The sequence below is a fragment of the Apodemus sylvaticus genome, chromosome 6, assembly GCF_947179515.1.
Source record: "Apodemus sylvaticus chromosome 6, mApoSyl1.1, whole genome shotgun sequence".
Lineage (NCBI taxonomy): Eukaryota > Metazoa > Chordata > Mammalia > Rodentia > Muridae > Apodemus > Apodemus sylvaticus.
The window spans coordinates 3,380,716-3,395,636 of record NC_067477.1 but is presented as its reverse complement, the minus strand read 5'-3'; the positions used below and the strand labels follow the sequence as shown (position 1 = coordinate 3,395,636).

The following is a 14,921-nucleotide window of genomic DNA, read 5'->3' as shown; positions in this document are numbered from 1 at the left end:
CCTCCTGCTTCCCGTCTCCTGCTTCTCCACCATGTCATTGTCATCTGTCAACTGCACAATTCCCCCTTTTTTCCCCAAAGTCACCAGGAAACTTTTCTTTATCATTGAAATGATCTGATATATTTAAACATCATCTTTCTTTGTACATAAGTCTCTCATTGTATCTTCAAAGAAAGCTGTCTCCATAGCGACTTCCAGGATGCTAGCCTAGTGCCCACGTGCTGCCCTGTCAGCATGAAGAAACGGTTTAGCCCTGTGTGTCTTAATCCCTGTGACAGTTTAAACTTAACTTTTCTTTTCATCTACTTAAAATAATTAAAAAAAACTATTTCTTGGGCTTTATTTTTTCTGCTATCTTTAGATTTACTGTTTTTATCGTAACTTTTGAGTTGAGAATCTTGTTTACATTGCTTCTGTGCGTGGCCTTGGTGCCACCTCCTCCTGAGTTATTCTTTCTATACCTGAGACTGATCCTTTTGGAACAACTAAGGCATATAATATTTTTTCTTTCTGTCACATTTCTGTGCTTAAGCCTGTAAATTTGAGAGTCAAATGCTATTGCTTTTTAGTCCACTGTTAGATTTGAACTTTTTGGAAATTTTGCTGGTTTTTTTTTTTTTTTTTTTTTTTTTGTGGCCCTATTTGTGCAGTAACTTTTCTGTTTCCAATGGATGACTCATACCACGACTTTCAGCATACATCCTTATGTATGTACTTTATAACTTTATGTATAACATGCTGTGTTTTAATTGCAAATATAAATGCCAGTGGAATTATATAAGCTTAGGATGTCTTCGTTCATATTTTTGGCTTAATACCAGGACAAGGAAGTGGGAAGGGGTGGATTGGGGAACAGGGGGAGGGAAGAGGGCTTATTGGACTTTTGGGGAGAGGGGATCCAGGAAAGGGAAAATCATTTGAAATGTAAATAAAGAATATATCTAATAAAAAAATAAAAGAAGAAATTGTGCTGAAAATCTGAAATTTAAGAGATGTGATTACTGATAAAAATTTGTTTCATGAAGTGTATAATGCATTTAAAATATGACCAAAGCAAATTTAAATATTTGTTATCTTTGAAGCCTTTACATTGTGTGTATTTTTTTAGTCTGAATACCTTTGATCGATATATACAAAGATATATTTGTATAACTATTAACATGTTGGAATAAAGATTATCAACAGAAAAAAAAAGATGTCTCAGGTGAAGCATCCTCTGTCATGGTCCCTTCTCCTTCATTCACCAGCATCATGCTTTATGAGTACTGCTCGCTGGTGCTGCCCTGTCCTGCTGCAGTCCTGTCCAGATCCTGGTGGCTGTGATGTCCGGAGCCCCCGCTGTGTTCCTGGCTCCTGCCTCAGGATGGCGCTGATGCTCTCACGTTGCCTTTACTTCCTGGTTAAATCCGCGGCCTCCTTTAAAATCTGACCCTTGGACACTTTTGTTTGAAGCACAGGCTTCATAACCAACACCAAACAGCTTCTGAGAGATGTGCGGGGGCCCAGCAGGGCATCCACATTAGTGGTGCTTGGGCCTCTTTTTCTCTGTGCACTGCGATTTGCTTGCATTTGTCTTCTTCAGCATTTTAAATAACTGTGTCTGATTGTAAATTCACAGATAGCCATCACCCCAGGTTTCCAAGCAACAGATGTATTCAATTATTAATTAAAGCAGTCCGTGTGTCTCCAGTCCCCAGAGAATAGGGGCCAGTTTTGCTTTAGCTTCTTCCCTTCCTACTCCAGACACTTCCTTCTTGATCTACCGGAGCCCACCCCCACTAGCATAAGTCACAAAAGTCACTGAATTTATGAAGGAAGGGAAGGGCAAGGGATCTGCAATGTGTCTGAATGACAAGACTGGTGACAACGGTGATCAAGAGTCCTTCAGCTTTTCCTCAGCAGATTCACAGCTGGCCATGGAATGGAGTTTGGACCTCTTTCATAGAGGGCATTGATCTCCAGAGAGACAGAATAGCTTGCCTCAAATCAGCAATTCATTCACAGTGAATACAAGGTGGGGTGCACCTGGGGCCTCTTGTCCTGGTCTTTGGAGGCTGAGGCAGTAAGATCGAAAGCTCAAGGCCAGCCTGAACTATAGAATTTTTTAAGAAATGGGAGGAGGAGAGTTACAGGGTAGGTCAGTGATAAGATGCTTATTAATACGTGCAAACTCTGGAATCCACTTTCAGAGGAGATGGAGAGAGTGAGAAGACAGAGAAGAGAGCTTGGTCTTTTGTTTAGGATCTCCACTTGATCCATACATGAGAGAGCAGTGGTTACAGCTGGTTATTGGTTGCCCCCACATATAAATGCTTTGCCTTAGGTAGAAGAGGCCATGTGGTGATCGGAACTGGACAGAGCCATGTGGGATCAGCACAGGGTGTGTCAGATGTCACTATGAAGGGTGAGGCTTGGCACACACAGGATCTCTGAGAACCAAGAGCTGGCTGTCTTCTGCAGATCCGAGATGGGAACCAGGACTAGGTGGTGGATGTATATGAGCACCACTTCCACAGTCCATGTTGGTTGGCCCAGGGTCTGCTTGTGAAGCCAAGTGACATGAAAGAACTGTCACTGAGTCCCTCTCTGCACTCCTTAGCTTCTTTTTTCTTTCTCCTTGACGCTCGATTCCAGTTCCTTTGGATGAATATCTGGAAGCAGATGAGCAGACTCCATGGCAGTCCTACTTTCAGACTTCCTGGGACTTCCTGGATTGTTCCCCATAACAATCACATTCTCAGCTGCAGTGTGCATTGTGAGAGTGCCTTTGCCACATCCTCACCGGTGTCTGTTTCTGTATTTTGATAAGAGCCATTCTAATGGGTGAGATGATATTTCACTGTAGTTTTGACTTGTGTTTTCTTGCTGGAATTTTAAATATATGCTGTCATCACCCATAACAGTGTCAGCTTGCTTGCCTGACTGTCTTCCTGTCTTCTTTTCAGAATCCCTTCCTTCTTCCTGCTTCTTTTTATTATTCTCCATCTTCCTCCTTCTCTTCTTTCTACCCTTCTTGCTTTGCAGCCCATCCTCCTCCTTTAGACAACACATCCTTGAAAATCTGTCTTGTCACATGGATCATCAGTTGGTACCTGTCTCCCAGTTAACCGATGTGAGGAATTTATAATGAGTTATATCCACTTAACGCCTTCATACATTTTCTAAGGTCTATCTAGGTCACAGTAGAAACCCAAGCACGGCATGGAGTGGTCACGTTGGGATGAAGTACTGCTTCCCTGGTGGTCCACTGTGGGTGTGACATTGGCATGGAGTGGTCACGTTGGGATGAAGTACTGCTTCCCTGGTGGTCCACTGTGGGTGTGACATTGGCAATGTTCCAGGTGGTGCTGCATCTCCTCCTGGCTCATCTTCTTCTGGCTTCCTCCCGGAAATGCCTCTTTGGAGAATAGTACACGTGATTTTCTACATCTGATTTTGTTCAAAATCTAGTGTTGAAGTCTTTGAAAGGACATGCATGGACAGACACACACACTCACTTACAAATTGAGGTACCATTAACCTAGAAATCCAATATCTGAAACTGTTTTTAGCATTGAAATAATGCATTAAAGAAATTCTACTACTGACAGGGCTCACTAAATGATCTTAAAAGACCATCCAGGATAAAGGAGTCATTAAGTGATCTTGCAAGGTTATCTCTACAGGAGGGAGAGTTCACCAAATAGACTCTTGAAAGTGAATGTTAGCCTCTATGTCTTATGTAAAATTCAACTGAATTTCATGTTTAAACTTGTGCCTCATCCTCAAATATCTCACTCTGCCTATGCAAATATCACTCAAATCCAGAAGTTCCCAAACCTCAAAGTATTTCAGACAGATATGCTTCCTGCTTTAGGTATCTGACATAAAGCACCATCCAAGAAAGCATCTTGAAGGACGAGGATGTATTCTATGAAACTGACATTAAAACCCAGAACCTGTTACCCAGCATGATATCCTGGGCCTCACTTGCAGAGGACTCAGTCTGCTGCACCTCCTGTTTGTACACTGTGCTCCTCTCATATACAGAGGAAGGTAGGATCAGCAGGTGGTGACAGCCAGACCTCTAGAAAGTAGCTTTTTACATTATTTTATGTAGTATAATTCTTGATGTTAGGATAGAAGGTGGTACAGGCTAGCCTGTGGTGAAAAAGACATTTCCCCTAGTTCTAAGAAAGCCCAGTGACAGCAGGTAGCAAGCAAAAGTAACTGAAAACTTACATAGACCTGATCCCTGGTCACCGTCTTGAGGCCCCATGTGTGAATAGGTTGTTAAGATCCATGGACTGAAATCAGATAGAGGGCTAATATCCAATATATATAAAGAACTCAAGAAGTTAGACTCCAGAAAACTGAACAACCCTATTAAAAAATGGGGTACAGAGTTAAACAAAGAATTCTCACCTGAAGAACTTCGGATGGCGGAGAAGCATCTTAAAAAATGCTCAACTTCATTAGTCATCAGGGAAATGCAAATCAAAACAACCCTAAGATTTCATCTTACACCAGTCAGAATGGCTAAGATTAAAAATTCAGGAGACAGCAGGTGTTGGAGAGGATGTGGAGAAAGAGGAACACTCCTCCACTGCTGGTGGGGTTGCAAATTGGTACAACCACTCTGGAAATCAGTCTGGCGGTTCCTCCGAAAACTGGGCACCTCACTTCCAGAAGATCCTGCTATACCACTCCTGGGCATATACCCAGAAGACTCTCCACCATGTAATAAGGATACATGCTCTACTATGTTCATAGCAGCCCTATTTATAATTGCCAGATGCTGGAAAGAACCCAGGTATCCCTCAACAGAAGAGTGGATGCAAAAAATGTGGTATATCTACACAATGGAGTACTATTCAGCCATTAGAAACAATGAATTCATGAAATTCTTAGGCAAATGGATGGAGCTAGAGAATATCATACTAAGTGAGGTAACCCAGACTCAAAAGGTGAATCATGGTATGCACTCACTAATAAGTGGATATTAACCTAGAAACTGGAATACCCAAAACATAATCCATATATCAAATGAGGTACAAGAAGAAAGGAGGAGTGGCCCCTGGTTCTGGAAAGACTCAGTGAAACAGTATTCAGCAAAACCAGAACGGGGAAGTGGGATGGGGTGGGTGGGAGGACAGGGGGAGAGAAGGGGGCTTACGGGACTTTCGGGGAGTGGGGTGGCTAGAAAAGGGAAATCATTTGAAATGTAAATAAATTATATCGAATAAAAAAATTAAAAAAAAAAAAGATCCATGGACTGATACCTTGTGAGGAAAACAGTTTCATTTGTCTGGTGCCTGGTCCATATAAACTGGTGCCAGGACTCAGGCCCCATGGATTCTACAGGGATGGATGATGCCTTGCTTGGAATGCTATATCAATGATACGCAAGTCAGCAAGGGCTCTGTACCCAAGTCCAGCACGACCCTGAGTGGTTAGGAAGACCCATGACAGCTGTAGCAGCAGCTAGCTTGCAGACTAGAGAGTGGATATGGTGGCTTGACTGAGGTGGGCCATGGTCTCACAGGCACTGTAACAGTGGTCTTAGGAGAAATCCTACCCCCATACAGCAGCAACAAAGGCAGCAATGAAAAAGAGAAATGCTATGGAAATACATGAGTACATATCACCCAAAGAGAAAAAAATACAGTGTAGACTCCAATCAAGGGTTACTAAACAGAAGCAGAGGCAGGAAGGTGAGACCCATGAGTTCAGATGGAATGATACAGATGTAAGAGGTGGGAGATATGAAGAATGCATGCGAGGCTAATAGCAAGGAAGATGCATGTAGAAATTGTAGCAAACCTAGAGATACAGCAATAAGAAAACAGAAGATATAACAAAGTAAACATCACCATTGAGTCCAGAGACATTCAGGGACCAAATATGTATGAAGGCAGAGCCCCAGGGAGGGAAAGATAGAAGTATTGTTAAAAAGAAAAGGCCATTTGCAGAAGACCAAAACTGCTTCCACATGGTGAAAATGATAAACCCAGAGATGTACTGAACTAGTTACTTCTCTTGTTGTGATAAAACACCATGACCAAAGGTGCCTATAACAAAGGAAGAGTTTATTATAGCTTATTGTTCCAGAGGGAAAGTCCATAAATATAAACCAGAGCATAAACCCCAAGTAGGGCACTGCTATAAACTCTTAAAGCCTGTCCCTAGTAAGGGTCTCCAGCAAGGCTGTACCAGCTAAAGAAGCATACCAGTGCTCCACCCCAAAGTGCCTCATTGGTGATATGTTAAAACACTTTTTTGGGGAGATGCAACTGACACCCACATAAACACCCACCCACACATCACCACCACTACCACACACACACACACACACACACAGACACACACACACGCCCACATGCCTACTCATTCCAGATAGTGATCCCCATATGGATACCACTAAAGTCCAACTTGGTGAGCCTTTGAGTTACTTAGAGGAATATGAGCAAAGGTCTCTTAGAGAAGCAGGAATGATTCACCAGACAGCTGTATCATCAAAGCTCACGTGTGGGTGACAGTTCACAAAGTTAGTAGCCTGGAGCACATTGCATTGCCTGCAGGCAGTTCAACAGGCTGGAGAGTGTTCTTTCTAGGTGGCTCAGTTGGTCTCAACATTTTCCAGGTAGCTTGGCTGGTGCCCTTCTTCCCAGTACCTGGTCTGGTTTGTTCTCAATAGTCTTCTTGGCAGCTTGGCTTGTCTGAGAGCAACTCTCAGCAGCCTTTATTGAATACTCTCGGGAGGGAGAAGCCTAGTAAATCTGGTCAGTTTCAGGGACTTCCTGAAAGTGTTTGGAGTTGCTTAACCTCTGCCTTAAGGAGCTTTCCTGTAGAATGGAAAGTTTCAATCTCTGAGGAAACTTACACAGTGTGTAGAGATCAAGTTTTCAAATACCTGCGCCCATGAGAGACATTTCTCACTTAAACAACCACACATAGGAAGCTGTATGACTCCCCCAAGGGAAAAAATATGAAAAGCCAAGATGAGCTGTGATCAAGTTGCTCCAAGCACTCTCCAGCAAGAGAAGAAGGAAGGAAGGACGAGAGATGAAGGCTGTGTGGTTGCTGGTTGATCGTGGTCAAAGGCAAGACCACACTGGGACAAAAGGAAGATCAACCCAGAGCTCCACACACTTCAAGGCACATTTCAAATGCAATGATAAACTTAATATTTTCTCAGCAATCTAGGAGCTGAAGCAGTTTTCCTGTCGTAACTGAGAAGAGAAAAAGAAGCCAGGCTGATGCACTGGGATGCACACCCTGAGCTGCGGTTGCACCAGGGACTTGCTATCATGCAAAGTTGATTGATTAAACAACAACATATGATGCATTATGGGGCTCACCTCTAACTGTAAATGTAATTTGTGGCAACATACATGGTCACACGCAGGACAGCAGGGAGAAAGCTCACAGGCTTACTGTACTTGTTTCCCGTAGGTCACCTGAGATGTATCTGTCACAGGCACCTGTAACAGGCTCAGTTAAAAGCGAATACTATGCACTGTAAAGCAATCACTTAGAATCATGGCTAATGAATCCACAAAAGAAAAATTTATAATACAGAAATATGCAGTGACCACTAGCATCGAGGGACCAAGTAAAGAACAGCTGTAGAGTTTTGCAGCTGCACATTTGAATTTAGCTGCTTTGTGCCACAGCTCTGGTCATGTCTCATCCTTGCCCAGCAGAGAGATCTGAGTGAGCCAGGAGGGGCCAGGCCTAAGGTGGGGTAGCCTCTGCTTCTGCTCCAGAAAAGTCTCAGCCTCCAGCTGGGAAGTCTCCCTCCTCCCCAGGCAGAAGGAGAGGACACAGGAAGGTTCTCTCTGCCGGGATTATGCTGGAAAGCAGTGCCAAGAGCCTGCTAGGGCCTGGGAGGTATGGAGACAGGATTATCAGAGGTCTGAGGGAAGGTGAGCTAATGGCTCACACTGAGGATTTGGGAAGGCAGGAGGCAATCTGGTGTGGGCAGCCAGGGTCCACAGTAGTTCAGAGGATCTGACCTATTTGACTAATTCCCATCTCTTTTCTAGACATAAACAAGGGGCTTAATGAATCGAAAGCCTGAACGTAATCAGAATTCAAAGCATTCTGTTGGCGTTTCCAGCCGTTAGACTCAGTCTGCTAGAGAAGTCTTTGACTCTTACTAGCAGTGTGGTTTATGTATATGGCTTTAGTCCTGGCTCATCCATGAGACTGCCTGCATTTCATTCCTCCATCAGAAGGCACCCTCGTCGGTCAGACAGGCAATAAGCACTAGTGTGGAGGTCAGAATGCTCAATGCAGTTGCCTGCTGCCCACATCTAGGCTACAATGCTGGTGGGTTTCTTTCTGGGAGGGAACTTGGAGGAGCATCAGGTGAGGCATTGGTTAATTGGTTAATGTCTTCTTTTTTGGTTTTTCAAGACAGGGTTTCTCTGTGTAGCCCTGGCTGTCCTGGAACTCACTCTGTAGACCAGGCTGCCCTTGAACTCAGAAATCCACCTGCTTCTGCCTCTACCTCCCAAGTGCTGGGATTAAAGGCAAGTGCTACCACTGCTTGGCTTCTTGCTGACTTCTAATGCAGTCACATTCAAGCTCCTACAAGCTATTTGTAGGTTCCCTCTGTTCTCTGCAGTTGTCAGGACCATAGGTCACTCAAGCCTGGGATTCTTTGGCCTTGACCTTGCTACCCCTACCCCCTAATCTACCTACAGGGTGAGCCCCATGCCCAAGGTGTTTACAACTTCAGACTTCTCTTCCTGGACATCTATGGCACAGATGTTAACACAGACCATGTGACAGCAGAGTGACTGCTACACAGAGACTGGGCCCTGCAACAGCATGGCACAAAGTTAATAATATTAAGTGTAAAACAATCATTCTATAGGTCAGAAGTTATTCATGGCACTCCTGTCCTAAAACAGCAATGGGGTGAGCCTGGACCGTGCTGGGGGAGTTGTGCCTGACTCTTCCACACTACCAAGGCCATATGCTCTATATTTGTTCAGAGCTCACAGAATTTTGTAGGGTTTAAAGTACCCTTTTCCTTTTCCAGAGACTCTCTGTGCCTTTTCCCATGTCTGTGTCATGTCAACCCTCTCTCTGGTTGCCTTTCTCAGCACTGCAGATGCTTTTTTTTGTGTATGTGGAGCACTGGGGATTGAACCAGGATCCTGAGGCTAGGTACCCGCACCATCACTGAGCTCCACCTCTATCCCTTAAATCTCCTTTTAAGGACACTTGCAGTTGATGGCTGCTGGGTGATGAAGGATTAATTCTTTTCCAATTAACCAATGCCTCACCTGATGCTCCTCCCAGTTCCCTCCCAGAAAGAAACCCACCAGCATTGTAGCCTAGATGTGGGCAGCAGGCAACTGCATTGAGCATTCTGACTTCCACACTAGTGCTCATTGCCTGTCTGACCAACGAGGGTGCCTTCTGATGGAGGAATGAAATGCAGGCAGTCTCATCGATGAGCCAGGACTAAAGCCATATACATAAACCACACTGCTAGTAAGAGTCAAAGCTGTGGTGCCTAAGAGGTTACCCATGTTCCAGTAGGACTAACTGATTCTTCACTCATACAGGCAGCACTAAGTAGACTCTGAAAGTCTTAGTTGGGTTAGTATTGATGTGATGAAACACCACAACTGAAAGAAACTTGGAGAGAAAAGGGTTTATTCCATTCATGGTTCCATGGAACAATTCATCATTGGAAGTAGGAACCCAAGGCAGGAATCTGGAGGCAGGAGTTGATGCAGAGGCCATGGAGAGGTTTTGCTTACTGGCTGCTCTTGGCTTGCTCAGCCTGCTTTCTTATAGAAGCCAGAACCATCAGCCCAGGAATGGCCCCACCCACAATGGGCTGAGCCCTCCCACACCAAACATTAACTAAGCAAGTGCCCTACAGGCTTGTCTACAACCTGATCTTATGGAGGCATTTTCTCAAGTGGGGCTCCCTCCTCTCAGATGACTCCAGTCAGTGTCCAGTTAACATAAAATTAGTCAATGCAGTGACTTTTAAAGAAAAGCAAGCTGGGCAATGGTGCCTTTAATCCTAGCTCTCAGAAGACAGGGGCAGGTGGATCTCTGTGAGTTTGAGGCCAGCCTGGTTTACAGACTGAGTTCTGGGATAGCCAGGGCTATACAGAGAAACCCTTTTTAAAAAAAAAAAATCAAAAAAGAAAGAAGGAAGAAAATTAAGTGAAGTTAGAAAGGGAAAGCAATGGTGGATATAGGATACAGAATTAGGTGTGGATTTGATAAAAATACGCATGCATGCATGGATTTCTCAATTATTTAATTTGAACAGGACCTTACTAGCCTGGCATCAAACTTTCCATTCCCTGTCTCAGCTTCTTAAGTGTTCCGATTACAGATCTGAGCCACCTGGCTCAGTCGGAGAGTTCATGCGGCAGGTGATAGTAGTGGGTGCTTTTTTTGTGCTCCATTTCCATCCATCTCATGTCAGCAATGTCACATGACACTGTGGGCAGTACGTTATACATGAGTCCTATTGGGCCACTCATCAGCCCCTCCCAACAGCTCTGCTGCATTCCTCCCACTGTGGGAACGGTGAGTCCAGGTTCCCTAACACTGGTTGTGTTAGTCAGGATTCTTTAGAGTCACAGAATGTATGAGTAGTCTCTATATAGTAAGGGAATTTGTCGATGACTTACAGTCTGTAGTCCAACTCCTCAACAATGGTCAGCAGCAGCTGTGGTTGGAAGTCCAAGGATCTAGCAGTTGTTCAGTCCCATAAGGCAAGCAAGGAAGGAAGAGTGAGTCTTCCAATGTCCTATGTAGGTCTCCAGTAGAGGGTGTGGCCCAGATGAAAGGTGTGGGTCATTGCGCCTTTAATCCCAGATACCAGATGACCTTGAACTCTGAGATCTCCTTGTTTTAATCTTCTGGAATTCATAGACACCATGCTTCAAGATCTCCATGCCAAGATACAGGTCAGAAACTTGTATCTCTGAGCCTCCTGATTAGGATCATAGGTGAGCCTTCCAATTCTGGATTGTAGCTTATTCCAGATATAGTCACGTTGACAACCAGAAATAGCCACTGCATTGGTCAAGAAGATGCAGAGGTGCTGACCAGCAGCTCACTGTACAGCTGCACCCTTGCAGGCTGCTGAGGCTGTGTATACCATGCTTGCACCTGTCCCCATCTCAGGTTCAGCATGATTGAGTCATTGGTCTCTTTGCTTTTTAGGTCCTTACAACAGAATGCTGATAATGAAAAATGGTTCAGTCTGGAGAGTGAGGTGGCCCTGGCCAAGACCCTTCGGCACTATCTGCCCTACCTGGAGCTTCTGTCCCAGGCCCCAACAGCAAATGCACACCCCAGGATAGACCATGAGACTCGTCCAGCCAAGGTAATGCTTCAGCCTACGCATCATTTTTTTACCTGTATGTGTGTTGTTTGTAGGCTATGGATGTCTTAGCAGAGTGAGCGGTCTCAGTTCTTAGGCTCCAAGCAGCTGTCCTCCTAACCACAGGCTCTGGATAGTATGAGAAGGGTGAGGCTGCATGCAAGGAGGTTCTGGATCCTGGGACTGTGCTAGCTCCAGGCACCACTGCATGAAATCTAGTGTTAAGAACTCAAGGAAGAGCTCTGTTCCCAGTCTGTAGGAAAAGTTTCAGGAAAGGAGTGGAGACATAGACCAGATGACAAGAGGACAAGGGCATCTGAACATAGCTGGGGTTAGGTCTGGTACCTAGCTGGTCTGTTTTTAACTCAGCAATCCCTATATCCCAGAGATTTCTAATTTCTGATAAATTCTCTGGTGGGGATATCTTAGGACAACAGAATGACTGCCTATCTAGGATAGAGTGTCAATATGACATGGTACCCCAAACAATAAGGCTTCCTTTCAGGCTTAGCTCCAGACAACTGTCTGTCTATTGAAGGCAGGCAATCACCATACTATTCTGGGCCAGACTTGCCAGCTAGGTCCAAGGTACAAAGTAAGAAACTGATAAGACTTCTCCTTTGGAGGTAAAAGCTTCTCAGATTATGAAGATTATAATGAGTACAGCCATTAGTGAAATGAATGATCCTGCCTCATTGAGACAGGATGTTAGAGCTAGCTTGTTTTGGAGCTGAGTCACATTTTTCAGTGGACTTTTAAGGCGTCAAAGTATAGTCACCAAGATGTTTTCAGAGCAGGTTGGGAGCAGGGCTTGCCAGACTTTTAATTGCCAAAAGAAAGGAGGGGGAGGGGGCTTTGGATTCCAGGAGAAGTCAGTGTAGGGCCTGAGAACCAACTCATCTCTAAGGGTGAGAATGGGTATGTTGGGCAAGCCAGACTCCCTGGTGTGTGTGGGCAAGCCAGACTCCCTGGTCTGTTTACCTCCAAATGAGACCCATGAGAGGAGAAGTAGTGGCAAGTGCTCACATCTCCCACAGCCCAGAAAGAGCAGTTGGCAAGGGAAGCTGGCAGAGTGTGGCCAGAGTACCATGATACCAGTACTACTTACACTATGTTGGCTCCTGGGTTCTTTGAAACCACCGCTCAGCAGGATGACCTCACACCACAGGTAGCCACAACAGTGCCAGTAGATGCCTATAACCCAGTCTTTTTACCCACAGCTGTTATTTTCCTTCAAAGGCAACCCAGTGTGAACTAATGGACATTATAATCATCCAACTGGGTGGCCATTTCAGAGCAATGGCCGCGAGTTATTCGGAAGCCGAGCGCTGGGGGGCACCTCTGGCTTACACATTTTCCCTTCTGTATTCACATAGATGTTCCTTCATATTTTTTTTAAATGTGTGAAAGCCCAGAACTCATTATTTTCTGTTGAGTGCTTAAATGAGAAGAGAGCTGAGTCACATTTCTAATGAGCAGCGTCTGTACAAAGCACAGAAGTGCAGCATCAAGCCAAGCTGCGGCGGGGCTCTGCCGCCAGCCAGCCAGCCGGGAACCAGGGGCTTCTCCCACCCTTCCCACTGGGTGACAGGCTATCTCTGTAGCAATTTAAACTGTAGCCACTGGTGGTGTTTCAACATGCATCCAATTTCTACTGAATTGTTTACAAATCACATTTTTTTCCTGTATATCTATCTTGAAGAATCAGACTCCAGCATAGACAGAATTTTGAATTTATTTTCTTTGAGACTGTTGGACTGATTACCTCATAATGGAAACCATAGGGAATAGAACTTCTGTGGCCCTCCTAAATGGGCTAGGCCAGGAAACACTCTGACACATGCTTTGAGCATGTATAAATAAACCCACACTCTGTTCCTGTGTTGTTAGTGGGGTGCTTACCTTCTTGCTTTATTGTCCAGAGTAGCACTAGTTTAGAGTCCTTTCAGGTGCTTTTCATAACAGTAACATGCTCCAGTTTTACCCATAGAGCATCATTACATCACCATTCCACATGTCACTGAAGAGGGCCAAGCTAAAATTCATTGCTTGCTGATGCCATTAATTAATTTACTTTTAGAAGCATTTGAGAACGCATTTAATATAAAGCAACTATAATGGGCTCTAAGATTAGAGAGATGAGAGACTGACCCTGCCCTTTAGAATTTTCAGTCACATTTGATAAAAGAAACAACAGACAAAAAATATAGTTGAAGTGGAGTAAGTACAGTAATAGAGATAAGTATTGAATGTGAAGGACTTGCAGCAAAATTGGAAGGTGGACTGGGGGTATCCCGAGTGATAGGGCAGCTAGAACCTGTTTATGGCTTATGGACCTCTACTACCACCCAGAGCATGGATAATTAGATGAGAGGCTACTCTGCTGTTTCTAAGAAACCCCCTAAAGCTAAAGATACACAGAGTCCTAAGGATTTGGTACTCTACACACTGGAGCAACAGGCAAACCTCCAGGGCAGGGAGAGGAGCTCCATGGGGACTTTGGGGACCATCTGTTATATGTTGAGGTTGGTCAAGAGCTAGCTGAGCAGGATGAGAAGGACATCTTCAGAGGACCAGAGAAACCCGACCAGAATCACAACCCTTTCAAACACAATGCAGGCACTCGACCAGGGCAGCTCAGAGAAGATGTGAGAAAGAGTGGGGTGGATGGGAAGGAAGGTCTGAACAATTTAGACTAGCGATGTGAGGCTGAGTGACATCCTACATATTGGGAGACTGGATGAAATATAGAGGTCTGGCTGCATGCTTTGGTGGGGTGGAGGGCCTGGAACTACAAAATGTTTTAAAAAGTTGACCATGCATCACCCCAGGTTCCAACCACTCTGTTTCTTCTTATGATAGGCAAAAGCATATGTCCATTAAAAGTTTGCACAGGAAGTTCTGTGGTGATTTTAACAGTAGAGAGCAGAACTAGAGTAAGGGAAATGTGTGCCAACACGTGAATAGGTCAATGGGACAGACCATTAACAATGAATGAATTATTAAGGCATATAGTAGCGAGCAGCATGGATAAATCTTGAAATGATGGACAGAAGAATAAAGCAGTGGGTGACAGAAACAGATCATGGTTGCATGGGGATGTGCAGAGGAAGGGGAAGACGTTTTTGCACAGGAAGAGAGCTCCTTGGGACTACATGCTTCAGAGCCTTTGTCCTGTGGATGGTTTTATGAGACAATGCCTGTGTGGAAGCAAATGTATGCTATCATTGTATGCTGGTGGTTCATTGGTAAAGAAGCAAAGAGAAACCCAGTGTAAAATGTGTAAAAATTTTGAATAGATACTTTACTTAGGAGAAAAATATGAATGGTCAATGTGTTTAATGTACAAAAGGCATCAAGAGTGTTCGGGGTTGGGGTTGGAGAGATGGCTCCACGATAAACAGTACTTGTGGCTCTTGTGGAGGACCCAGGTTCAGCTCCCAGAACCTACATGGTAGCTCACAACTATCCATCAATTCAGTTCCAGGGGGTCCAATACTGGAACTGAATTGTTCATTCAATTTAGTAGGATTGCTCATTCTAAGACCAACTCTACTCTGTATGTCTA

The 14,921-nt window shown here is 44.5% G+C and overlaps 1 protein-coding gene across 1 annotated transcript in view; it reads left to right on the top strand.

Annotated features, from left to right (window-relative positions):
* The window catches only part of Ptprn2 (protein tyrosine phosphatase receptor type N2), a 756,234-nt gene that overhangs the window by 302,926 nt on the left and 438,387 nt on the right, over positions 1-14,921 (top strand). The window contains exon 5 of the mRNA XM_052184845.1: positions 11,194-11,356. Coding sequence (XP_052040805.1) covers positions 11,194-11,356 — 163 coding nt within the window. The remainder of the gene's footprint in view (positions 1-11,193; positions 11,357-14,921) is intronic.